This window comes from Hemicordylus capensis, chromosome 9, assembly GCF_027244095.1.
Source record: "Hemicordylus capensis ecotype Gifberg chromosome 9, rHemCap1.1.pri, whole genome shotgun sequence".
Lineage (NCBI taxonomy): Eukaryota > Metazoa > Chordata > Lepidosauria > Squamata > Cordylidae > Hemicordylus > Hemicordylus capensis.
This window is the reverse complement of record NC_069665.1, coordinates 22034049-22046821: the sequence shown is the minus strand read 5'-3', so window position 1 is coordinate 22046821 and position 12773 is coordinate 22034049. Positions and strand designations below refer to the sequence as shown.

The 12773-nt window shown below is 45.0% G+C and overlaps 1 protein-coding gene across 2 annotated transcripts in view; it reads left to right on the top strand.

The window, feature by feature from the left end:
• Positions 1–12773, top strand: part of ITFG1 (integrin alpha FG-GAP repeat containing 1) — a 131230-nt gene that overhangs the window by 78179 nt on the left and 40278 nt on the right. For both annotated transcript variants that reach the window (XM_053270345.1, XM_053270344.1), the window contains exons 11-12: positions 2820–2964; positions 6766–6874. In XM_053270345.1, coding sequence (XP_053126320.1) covers positions 2820–2964; positions 6766–6874 — 254 coding nt within the window. The remainder of the gene's footprint in view (positions 1–2819; positions 2965–6765; positions 6875–12773) is intronic.

The following is a 12773-nucleotide window of genomic DNA, read 5'->3' as shown; positions in this document are numbered from 1 at the left end:
CAGGTCCTTCAATGGCTACTAGTCTGGTGGCTGTGGGCCACCTCAAGCCTCAGAGGGACGATGGCTTAAAACCTGGATGGCTTTAAGAGGGGTTTGGATAACTTCATGGAGGAGAGGTCTATCATCAGCTACTAGTCGGAGGGTTATAGGCCACCTCCAGCCTCAAAGGCAGGATGCCTCTGAGTACCAGTTGCAGGGGAGCAGCAGCAGGAGAGAGGTCATGCCCTCAACTCCTGCCTTGGCTTCCAGCGGCATCTGGAGGGCCACTGTGCGAAACAGGATGCTGGACTAGATGGGCCTTGGGCCTGATCCAGCAGGGCTGTTCTTATGTTCTTAAGAAATATTATGCCAGAGTAAATCTGTCCATCTTTAAGATCCTTCAAGTCTAGAATTGAAGACTAACACAGCTCCCTGTCTGGAATCTATCACTATTCTGCAGGGTTGTTTTGAGGATAAAATGGGACAAGCTTTCTGTGTGCCGCCCGGAGCTTTTTGAAGGAACAATGGGATAAAAATACAATAGATAAATGTTTGTCTTTCTAACCATTCACACTTGAATGTTTCACAGATTATCTTTGAAAAATGTTAATGATGTATATAGCGGTGTTAAAATGGCATATTGTGATAGCATAACAGATGGAGAGGGGGGAAAGCATTTTCACTAATTTTATCTGCAAATCCTAAGTGGCATTTATAAAGGTATGTATCGAAAGAGGATGAGAAGCTCTAGCTAATCGTCAGCCCACAGCGTGTCACCTTTTCGTTGCAGCTAAATGACAGGGGCATTAATGGGATACATAACGAAGAAATTGCAGTCAGCTAGTAAATTGTATAATTTGATATTTGGCTGAGGCAGAATGGGAAATAATGGAGATGCAATGTAATGATCAGCATGACTTGCACTGGATGTAAATATGTAAATATTCATGAAGTGTGTTAAGAAGAAGCTTGTTACCCTGATGGTAATGAAAAGCTTCATTAAAATGTGGAGTTGAGGGGGGAGGTCTGGATCCTACACTGGAAGATTTTTGCACAGCAGAAAAGAAGTGAAGCTTAGAATACAGTATAAATTACTTGACTTGGCAGATAAAAGCTCTGTGTGTGTGTGTGTGTGTGTGTGTGTGTGTGTGTGTGTGTGTGCGCGCGCGCACATGCACTTACACATCTGTGCAGGAGGTGGGGGGTTCTTCCCAAATTGCGATCCTGATTGGTGGCCGTGTGAACTCCAAACATTAAGGGGAGTCGAACTGTGTGCAACCCCCTGCTAACTGAGTAAAGAGGCACCTTTTAATATGGTGATTCTCTTTATTTAGCAGGGAGAGAATAACTGGCCCTATCCACCCCCAACACGGTACCTCCAGTGACTGTTGCTGGTGTCTGTCTTACAGTTTCGACTGTGAGCCCTTTGGGGATTGGGATCCATCTTATTTATTATTTCTCTGTGTAAACCACGCTAAGCTATTTTTGGAATGGTAGTATAGAAATCGAATGAATGAATGAATGAATGGCCCTCAAAAAAGGAAAAAAGATATAACCTCTTCCAAATAGCCTTTAGCTTTTTTGGTTAGCCTGGGGATTCCCAACCTTCAATTCCCAGATGTTGTAGTAGTAGTAGTAGAACTCCCATCATTCCCATCCACAATGGTCTTTGGGTTAGCCCAGGGCTGCACAGCTTGGGCCCTCCTGCAAATGTTGGCCTACAGATCCTATGATCCCTGACTATTGGCCATTGGGGCTGGGGATCAGTGTTCCCTCTAACAAGGATTCCCAGATGTTATTAAGAATTCTGGGAGTTGTCAACAACGTCTGGGAATCCCTGTTATAGGGAACACTGCTGGGAATCATAGGAGTTGAGGTCCAAAAACAGGTGGAGGGCCAGAGTTATGCAGTCCTGGGTTTAGCCCAAAGTCTTGGCAAACCTTTTCTTGGTCTCCCTTAGAAAAATCAGCTAAGGGGGCATTGCATACTATGGGCCACCTGGGACTGCCACTGAAAATGGCATCCCTGTGTCTAGGGCTACTCATAAGATGTGAAAATCCCCAATGTGACATTTTCACTTCATGGAATTTCCCACCCCTCCCATTGTTAGCTAATGATGTGACTCGCCATAACCCATCCCCCAGTGATGTGACTCACCATGTCATATAATGTCATCACCGAGAAATGGCATCGTATGACATGGTGAGCTTCATGTTATGGGGCATAGCGAGACAGCCATGGGGATGCCATTTTAGCAAGTGCCCCATGTCTTTGGTAGAGACTAGTTCCATTCAAAGAATCTCCTCCTCCCCACTCAGTCCTTTGTTCTGGCATCTATATCGAGAATCTGTTATGAGCAATGATTCTCCTTATTCTTTTGACCTGGTTGTCCCTAAATCAAGGATCAGAGCAACTGTTCCCTTCCATATAGGGAACAGGAGATAAGTTGTGTTGGTCACTGGCTTATTATCCAAAGTTGGTAGAAAGCACCTCTGTCCACTATCTCACCTGAAGACACCAGAGAGAGGTTTGGATCCAGAAGCTCTCCCAGATTGCATGCCTGTTCCTTCTGGGGGATTGTAACCCCATCCAGGACAGGCAGATTGAAGTTGTCTCCTGGGTTCCAAACCTTCACAATAAGTACTTCCATCCTATTTGGATTCATTCTCAGTTTGTTATCCCTCACCAAGGCCATCTCAGCCTACAGCAGTGGTTCCCATCGAGGGCCAGGTTTGCCCACTCCTGACCTATAGCTTTCCGCCCACAGTCGGCCTTGTCTAAAGAGGAAAAGAGGCACGGCAAAACAAAGTTGGTTACATGTTTCTTTTCTTCTTTTGCAGCAACCAGCAAGCGTTCCTGTTAGAGAACAGGGAATGCAGTAGCTGCAATCGCATCCACCGGGAGTTTAAGGTCTTCTGGGAGCTCTCGGATCTCAATCAAATCAAAAACGCCGTGGTGGCAACCTTCTTTGACATCTACGAAGACGTGAGTGGGGCTTCTTGCGTTGCTTTCCTGCCTCCTTAATTTCCACCTGCCTATTCTTGTTTGCGGTTTCATTGCAAAACCGTGCTGTAGCGGATTCTGACCGGACAATCCGGGGCACATAATGAAAACAAACGAGTCGATGAAAGCGAGTCACTTAAAGCTGGCGGCTATTGCTGTTGAGATTTATGAAGAGCAGTCACACTTCATTTCTAATACTTTGAATAGATCTGTGTTAATAATGGTGCGCGTGCATGGATCTTTTGTTTGGGTTCTCGTGTAGGGGAGGAGGTAAAACTGCTCGAAAGCATAGGTATACAGTATTGCCAAAGTGTGTGCTGAAAACTGGATTCAGAAATGGAACCACTTTATTTTTATTGTTCATTTTATTTTACATTAATATCCCGCTCTTCCTCCAAGGAGCCCAGAACAATGTACATGGTTCTGTTGATCTTCACAACAACCCTGTGAGGTAGATTAGGTTGAGAGATTAGTGACTAGCCCAGAGTCACTCAGTGAGTTACATGGCTGAATGGAGCTTTGAACTCAGGTCTTCCCAGTCCTAGTTCAGCACTCTAACCATACGCCAGGCTGGCTCTCACTCGTTTTCTGAATGAGTTTAGATGGCATTCTCAGACTTATTTGTATACAATATTATTGCTCACTAATGGAAACACCTCTATTGGGAAGCAGCGATATAGGAAGATGCTGAAAGGCATCATCTCATACTGCGCAGGAGAAGGCAGTGGTAAACCCCTCCTGTATTCTACCAAAGACAACCACAGGGCTCTGTGGTCTCCAGGAGTCGACATCAACTCGACAACACACTTTACCTTTAATATATTCTTCCTCCATGGTGGTTTTGGATAGGGCTACAACAATTAATCATTAGGTGAATCAATTGAAAACAGTTTTGATTGGTTTAATAAGTGCCCTGGTTGATCAGGCAGCATATTATTTACATATATCGGTATAGATTTTTGTTTAATACAAGTAGTTATAAAAACTGCAGGCGTTAAATGCCAGGTTTTTTCCCAACAAGATGGCTTTCTATGATGTATGTGTATCCTCTAAAACCAAGTCTGCAGAACTATTGATTTTACCCATATGCTAATACAATTGATTAATTATGTGGCTTTTAGTTGATTAATTGCTAAGATATCCTCCATTGAGTGGCAAGCCAAATTTTTAGGGATATACCAAAGAGGCTTCAAGTTGTTTCTTTTTTTAAAGTATAGGACAATTGGGCTTTTAGTTCACATGTTGTTTTATTTGGGTGACTGATATCCTGCCTTTTCCTCTGTGCAAACAGGCAGCTCACAATATAAAACTTAATTTAAAATGATATACTTTTATTCCAGAAGCACTATAACCCTGCAACTTGAAGCTTTCACCCTGCTTGCATGCAGAAGATTCCAAGTTCCCTCCCTGGCATCTCCAAGATAGGGCTGAGAGAGACACCCGCCTGCAATCTTGGAGAAGCCACTGCCAGTCTGGGCAGACAATACTGAGCTAGATGGGCCAATGGTCTGACTCGGTAGAAGGCATCTTCCTATGTTCCATGCATTTCTGGAAAATCTACATAGCAACCTTTAGTTAACATAAGCTGAAGATTCCAGCTTAATTTCTTGCCTGCTGTGCCTGCCAAATATTCGTAGTAATTCATTTTCATATCGTACTTGAGTGCATAGCGCATCTGGCTCCCCACATTCAGTGCCAAATTTCTCCTGGCCTCAACTTCATTTCTAGCTCTTGAACTTCTAACCACCTCTGTCCTCTCATTCACTCCAAGTCACATCTCTCCACCTTCTTATGAGTACATTCTTATGTTCATTGACCACAGGCTGTGTTTTTGTTTGGAAGTTCCAAGGATGAAAAGAACATCCCCGCGTCTTTGCTGTGTGTTCTGCCCAATACGTCGTTCAAAATGTGTTCATGTTCCCGAATATCTGGTGATGAAGTTTGACACTTCTGAAGCATTGTTAAGCGCAAGCCTGATATCTGCTTAGCACAGCACAGCTCCTCTTCGGAGGAGTCATAAAACTGACATGTTTCCCGTTAAATGTAATGACAGATGGAATGCCCAAAATACATCACTTTGTACTTAAAGAGATGCCTTCCAACTAGATTCGGGGGAAAGTGAGTTAAAAAGGAACACAGGTTGATTGTTGGATTGTAAGTCCGAGATATTGACTTTCTGTTACCTTTTAACTTTTGACAAGGAGATGGGTAAACCTAGAACATGTAGTTCCCAGAGTGACTTAATCCATAGCATGGCTTCACCCAACACAGTAAAAGCTGATGGCCGGTTCAGCTTCTCCAGCAGAGGTTGTGAAATGTCATGTTGTGCAAATTTGCCAATGTCAGCATATTCTGCCCCCAACATTTGGTTCCGGGCCCAGCATCAATAACCAATTTCAGTTCTTGTTTATAGATGTTGGGTCTGGAACCAAGCATCGGGCAAAACATTCTGATATTGGTTGTGTTGTGTGAATCTACCAATGCTGGCAAATCGCCCCGCCCCACCACCGAAAGTCGAGCTTGCCGCAAGACTCCGAGAAATGGTGCATCAGCATTTATTGTGTCATGTGAAGCCATCTATAGAGTGTTACGTGGAGGGCAGGGTTAGGGCCTACAACTGATGTTCCCTTGCTCAAGGGAATCCTAAGAACATAAGAGCTTTGCTGGATCAGGCCCAAGTATAGTCTAGTATAGTCCCCTGTTTCTCCCAGTGGCCCATCAGATGCCCTGGGAAGTCACACAACCAAGAGATGAAGGCATGTTCCCTCTCCTGCCCTTGCTCCTTTGAGAACTCTCGTTCTATGAAAGAAGGCAAGTCCCCAAGATTCTATGATGGAAACCATGACATGATGGAAGCGTGTATAAAATCAATATAAATTTGTAGTCTAGGTATAGCCTTTCATCAGGGAGACCGGAAGCCTGTAGGATGTTAGTGTGTTTTTCCTTCTATAGATTGTGCTGCTCCTATGGGTTTAGGAGGAGTGCCCTGTTTTCATCCAAGCATAGCGGTGAAATCTGATTTTTATTTTGCTTTTAATCCTTGCCTGAAACCAGAACTACCCAGCCCCCTCCTCCTGCCCTCCACTTACCCCTTGTCTAGTGTCTTGGTGAGTTTGTGACTACAAATATTTATATAGGTGCCCAAAGCTGTTTTACATAAGGAAAAATAATGAGATAAATAAAATGGTTCCCTGTCCCCAAAGGGCTCGTAATCTAATGATTGTGATCTAAGGACCAAAAGTCTAAACTTGATCCAGGAACCCAAAGTGTGTGTGTTTCCATAAGCCACCCCACTCCCACCCCCCAACTGTTGGTCCAGCTCTGTGATAAAGTTAGTGCCATCTTAGCAGTAAGGCAGTGCCAGCTAACAGAGTGCATGCATGTGTCCGTGATCAGGGCATTGCATACAAAAACAAATGAAAAATGTGGTATTAAATTGTAAAGTATCCCTTTCTTCCAACTTTGGGAAACAATTTTCTTTTCCTCACAAGTGAAACGATGGCCTAATATTTATTACAGCCTGATTAAAATGTGTAAAGAGGTCTGATGGCCAGATAAAATTGTTCGCAGGCCAGATTTGACTCAGGGGTCTCCAGATGATCATTTCTTGATTTTCCAGTTCTAATTTGAGCCAAAACATAGCGGCCACCTTAACTGTTTTTGCAACGTAAGTGCATTGTATGTTTTTGTGGTTTTGTTTTGAGGAGACTGGATTGTTATTGACCATATTCAATCCTGTTCAGGTTTATTTTTAAATTAATCTTTCTCTCTTTGTTTGCTTAGGGAATCTTGGATATAATTGTTCTCAGCAAAGACCCTGCAAAGAAAGAACTTGCCATCCACACGTTAAAAAATAACTTTGAAGCAGATGCCTATTTTGTCAAGGTCATTGGTAAGCGGATTGCTATGAAAACTTTTTAAATGATATGTTACCGCTTCTGTTTGCACCTAAAGTCTAAGAATAACAGAAAGCATCGCGAGCTTCGTGGTTTGGGAGCCAGGGGCGTACCAAGGTTGGAGCTGGCCTTGGGACAAGAAATGAAGATGGGCCTCTGCCCCCCCACTTTGCTGCCACCTCCCACCCCCATGCCACCTTCTGTCATTGTTGCAGACAAACTAGATGGAAGAGCCAGTGTTGTGTAGTGGTTACAGTGCTGGACTAGGACCAGGGAGAACAGAGTTCAGATCTCCACTCAGCCGTGAAACTCACAGGGTGACTCTGGGCCAGTCACTTCTCTCTCAGCCTAAACTACCTTATAGGGTGGTTGCGAAGGTGAACATAGGCATGCAGGGCCGGATTAAGCTAGTGCAGGGCCTGTAGCATATGTTATAAAGGGGCCCTATATTTAAAAAAATTAAAACATAAATAATTTACTTGCATAGTAGCGTAATTCAATTTTTTCATTTGCTATACTTTGAAGTATGGGAGACCAAGCCACAAACTCACACTCACTACAACAACAGTGAACATTTACTGTATACCATTTTTCAATCAAAATTCTCAAAGTGGTTTACATAGAAAAATAAAGCGTGGAGAGATGCTTCTCTGTCTCCAAAGGGCTCACACTCTAAAAAGAAAAATGTGGTAGGCACCAGCAACAACCACTGGACAGATGCTGTGCTGGGCCTTCTCTTAGAAGGCACATATAGCAGAAAAGGGATATTTTATCTCACATGGACCAAATAAAACAGGTAAAGTTTTAACTTTAATTCCCAGTTGGAAGCCGGCCGTGTGGGGCCCTCAAAAACACGGGGCCCGTAGCAAATGCCACAATTGCTACTACGTTAATCCACCATAGTAGTCGTACTCTGGGCTCCTTGAAAGAATCGTGGGGTATAAATGTAAAAATAAATAAAGGGTGAAAACCTCTTGGCATGTCCGTTCTCTTGCTCTTATACAAAGAGCACCACGCAGGCCCGACACAGGCTGCCCCCTGGGGCCCAGAAACGTTTGCCCTGTCCAGTTATAGCTACACCCCTGTTGGGGGCACCTTCTGAAGGAAGGCCTGTTGACGTTCTGCAGAGAGCGAGATGTCTGTCCCTTTCCAAGGCATGCAGGAGGAGGGCTCAGCTACAGAAGAAAAGGATTCCTGCTTACTCTTCTCCCCGGATGGGTTGGTGCACCTTTTATATAAGAGGCCCAGGGAGATTTCTAACCTGAAAGGCAGCGGGTGAAGCGTTTGGTTGCACTTGTTCAGTGGGAGCCCTGCCAAGCCTTAGCTGTGATTCAGGTGGGAGGGAGGACATTTCCCCCAGAGAAGCGTTTGGCGAGCGGGGGAGGGGGGAGGATATTTATATGCTGCTTTTCAACTCCCCAAAGTGGTTTATTTTATTTATTTATTTATTTATTTATTTATTTATTTATTTATTTATTTATTTATTTTTACATTTATAGCCCACTCTTCCTCCAAGGAGCCCAGAGCGGTGTACTACATACTTGAGTTTCTCTTTCACAACAACCCTTGTGAAGTAGGTTAGGCTGAGAGAGAAGTGACTGGCCCAGAGTCACCCAGCTAGTTTCATGGCTGAATGGGGATTTGAACGCGGGTCTCCCCGGTCCTAGTCCAGCACTCTAACCACTACACCACGCTGGCTCTTCTCTATGGCTTACATAGAGAATGGAAATAAAGAGATAAAGATGGCTCCCTGTCCCCAAAGGGCTCACAGTCTAAAAAGAAACATAAGATAGGCACCAGCAACAGCCACTGGAGGGATGCTGTGCTGGGGATGGATAGGGCCAGTTGCTCTCCCTCTGCTCAATAAAGAGAATCATCACTTTAAAGGGGGGCCTCTTTGCTCAGTTAGCAGTGTCCTACTTCTGCAAACATCTGCAATGGGAAACGTGTTCCTGTGTTTGAAACACATAGCTGCATATGGAAATGTATAGAGGAATGTGGATGGTACAGATTTTTTAAAATAAATAAATAAATAAATAAATTCTGGAAACTTTTCACTTTTAGTCAGGTCAAGGAAATATGCAAGGTAAATGAAAGTGAAGCAATATTTTCAGTGGCTTTTATCCATACCCCAGAGTTGGGCTGCTTTTAATCAGCGCTATGGAGAATTAACTTCAGTACAATCTGACGCTTGCTGCTTCTGAGTACAAGGGCGTGGAGGTGTCTGGGCACAGTTGGTTCAATAAAATAAGATGCATATTCTGGATCACCAGGCTCTCTTAGGAGGACTATTGATTCCCAGACACTGAAAAACAGAATTCATGGAGCATGTAGGCTACCTAAAGGTTAAACCAAAATAAAAGTTTTCAGAGTTTTTTAAGCAACTGAGCAAATTATGAGCCCAAGTCGTTAGTGAAATTGCATTTTACGAAAACATGGGAACCCTGAAGAAGCAGTCTTCATTTCACTGGCTGACATGAAGACTAAATTACTCAATGGAAGCTCCACTGAAATGAATAGAACAGGTTAGTTATGACCAACTTGTATTGATTACATAGGTGGCTACCATACTGAGTAAGACCATTGCTCCATCTAGCTTAGTATTGTCTACACCAGGCCTGCTCAACTTTGCCCCCCCCAGCTGTTTTTGGACTACAACTCCCATAATCCCCAGCCACAGTGGCCAATAACCAGGGATTATGGAAGCTGTAGGCCAACGTCTGCAGGAGGGCTGAAGTTGAGCAGCCCTGGTCTACACAGACTGGCAATGGATTCTCCAAGCTTGCAGGCAGGAGTCTCTCTCAGCCCTATCTTGGAGATGCCAGGGAGGGAACTTGGAACCTTCTGCAGGCAAGCATGCGGGTACTCTTCCCAGGGCAGCCCCATCCCCTAAGGGGAAGATCTTACATTGCTCACACATCAAGTATCCCATTCAAATGCAACCAGAGTGGACCCTGCTTAGCAAAGGGGACAAGTCATGCTTGCTACCGCAAGACCAGCTCTCCTCAACCGGTCTCTCCTCAGTGAGACTTCTGTCAAGGAATTTAGTTGTCAGACACTCTCTTGTCCTTCTACCACCATTCTTTACTTCTCTTCCCTTTGCAGGGAGAGCTGGCCATGTGGTAGCGAGCATAAATTGTCCGCTTTGGTAAGCCAGGTCCACCTTGGTTCGCATTTGGATGAGTGACTATATGTGAATGCTGTAAGAGATTCCATTTAGGGAATGGGACCATAGCTGCATGCTTGCCTCCAGACGGTTCCAGTTTCAATCCTTGGCAACATCTCCTGCCTGCAACCTTGGGAGAAGCCGCTGCCAGTCAGTGTAGACAAAACTGAGCTAGATGGACCAATGGTCTGACATAGGATAAAGCAGCTTCCTATGTTCCTGTGTTGAAACAATGAAACCGTATACAGGAGAACTTCATTATTCTCGGTTCCACGTATCCACAAGGTGTCTAATAGACACCAGTTTCCAGTACCTGTGAATACTAATGGGTTAAAACCCACATGTCCATGGTTCTTAGAGGGCCAGAAGTGACGATGGTTTTGGGGGGGGGCATTCCTGGTCACATGAGGGACCCGCAGAGCACCCTGCAGTAAGTTTTGGGCTGTTTGGGGGCTGTACAATTTGGGGATTTTTGATTTTTCCCTTCACCCTGGAACCTACCATCCCTTTCCCCATGGCCCTAATACCTCATTATTCGCGGTAGTAGGAGAGTACATCTACCGCCTACTACCGAGTACTACCACCTATTACCGGAACCCTCGCAAGTAACGAGGTTCTCCTGTACAACTAAAAACAGTACAGCAAACCGGATAAAACACCAGACAGTATAAAATAAACAGACCCAATTAACATTTTAAAAACCCACTATGCTGTACTAAAATTATTTAAAAGCCTCTCTATACAAATGAGTTTTATCTTTTTTTTTTTTTAAACCCCAGGAGGGCGAAGGGCGGGGATAGCAAAGCTCTTCTGAAAGGGCATTGCAGAGCCAAGGGGGCTACAGCTAAGAAGCCCCTGTGCGGTAGAAGATGGTCCTGTTTGTTACATTCAGACATCCCTTTCTTCCTTTCAAAAGCTCCAAGTGGCTTTCTGGAGCTGGATGAAGCCTCCCATCTTGGTTCCCATCTTGGCCCTGATCAGCTCTGTGCTGGCTTAGCTTCAAGGGTGCCTATTCTGACTTGGAATGGACATTAACTGTCATATCTTGAACGGCGAAGTCGACAGGCTGCCTGCCAGCTCCAAGTCTCAGTACAGAAGGTTTTAAAAATGAGAGAGAAGGGAAGTGTCCAGTGGCTCCCAGCCTCATTCACTGAGCCCATTTTACCATTTACAATTGCTTTCATCATTTGACGGGGTGCCAGAGCGGGGGAGGACGACAGTTCATTGTACATTCACGGGCTAGTATGTGCAAGATCATTTAATTCAGCAGAGTATGTAATCAAATCTTTCAGTTAAATGCAGCTTTCCTTTCTTCTGGGTACCTAGTGGGTAAAAACGTGGCCTAGATATCATACTTGAGATGCTATACAAAGTTGGAAAGTAAATGTGTGTGTGTGTGTGTGTGTGTGTGTGTGTGTGTGTGTGTGTGTGTGTGTTTAAGTTCAGGATAATGGTTTGTGTGCTTGCTGGGATTTGTTGTTGTTGTTGTTGTTTTCCATTGTTTCTCTCTCTAAAGTGGCGTTCGCGTTGCTTGCATCTCAAATTGCAAACCTACCAGTTACTTCCAAAAGAGCAGTTCTGCAGAGGGCAAACTTCTTTCAGAGATGCCTGGCTTTGGCACTCGGTTATTAAGGAATTGGCCGCTTAATCACAGCGTGTTACATGGCTGCACCAGCTTTGCGCCTTGGCACCAAGATGAAATGCTTTCAGGAACAGATGTTCTTGAAGGTATTAAGAGGCAGGGAAGTGTGGGAGGAACGGGACGTGAATGAGACATTAATTTGTAGCCTGCTGACGAGGGGCCCCTTTCTCCGTTTTCCATCGTCAGTGAGCTAGGCATTGGTTACCTCTCTGCTGCTCCTCGCTCCAAAGCTGATGCTGCTTTTGAACAGCTGTGTTTAGGAGCTTACAAGTGAGGGCAAAGGTTGCATCTCTTCCGAGTTGGGGGCGGGAACGGTATACCCTTCCAAAGTTTGCTTTGAAGCACTTTGCGGTATCTCTAATGGTGTCTCTGTTTTGTTCCTCCCACTAACACAGGGGTTCCCTACCTGTGGTGCTCTAGATGTCACTGAACTACAACACCCGTCATCCCCAGCTACCATGTATTGAGGCTGGGGGGCAGTGTTCTCTCTAATTTTTTTTTCATCTGTGCACGGAATGAGTTTTGTTCTGGGCGGCAGTATCAAGGCACTGTGTGCGCACATGCATTCAGAGTGGAGCCTTCAGACATTCAGACCTGAGCGGGATCTAAAGTTAACTGAGCAGACATCAGAAAACTTGCAAGCGTGCGCACATGTACACGCCTTAGAGGGAACACTGCTGGGGGGTGATGGGAATTGTAGTCCAGTGACATCTGGAGTCAACCAGGTTGGGAACAGTGTTCCCTCTATTAGGGATTCCCAGATGTTGTGGACTACAACTCCCAGAATCCCCAGCCGCAATGGCTTTTGCTTGGGGATTCTGGGAGTTGTAGTCCACAACATCTGGGAATCCTTGTTAGAGGGAACACTGGTTGGGAACACCCACTTTAACAAATCTGCAAAGGGAAACGATGGCGGGAAACTAAGAGTATATGGGTTCAGCTCGCAGGAAGTGGGTTATGGCAAGAAGGGCGGGCAAAGCCTAAGCAAGAACTGGAGTGGGGTGGGACAAAGGACTGGTGCACAGGCCTGAAAAAGTCGCACACCGGCCAGGAGTCGGGGGGAGAAGCCCAGCCCCCAGCCGCCATG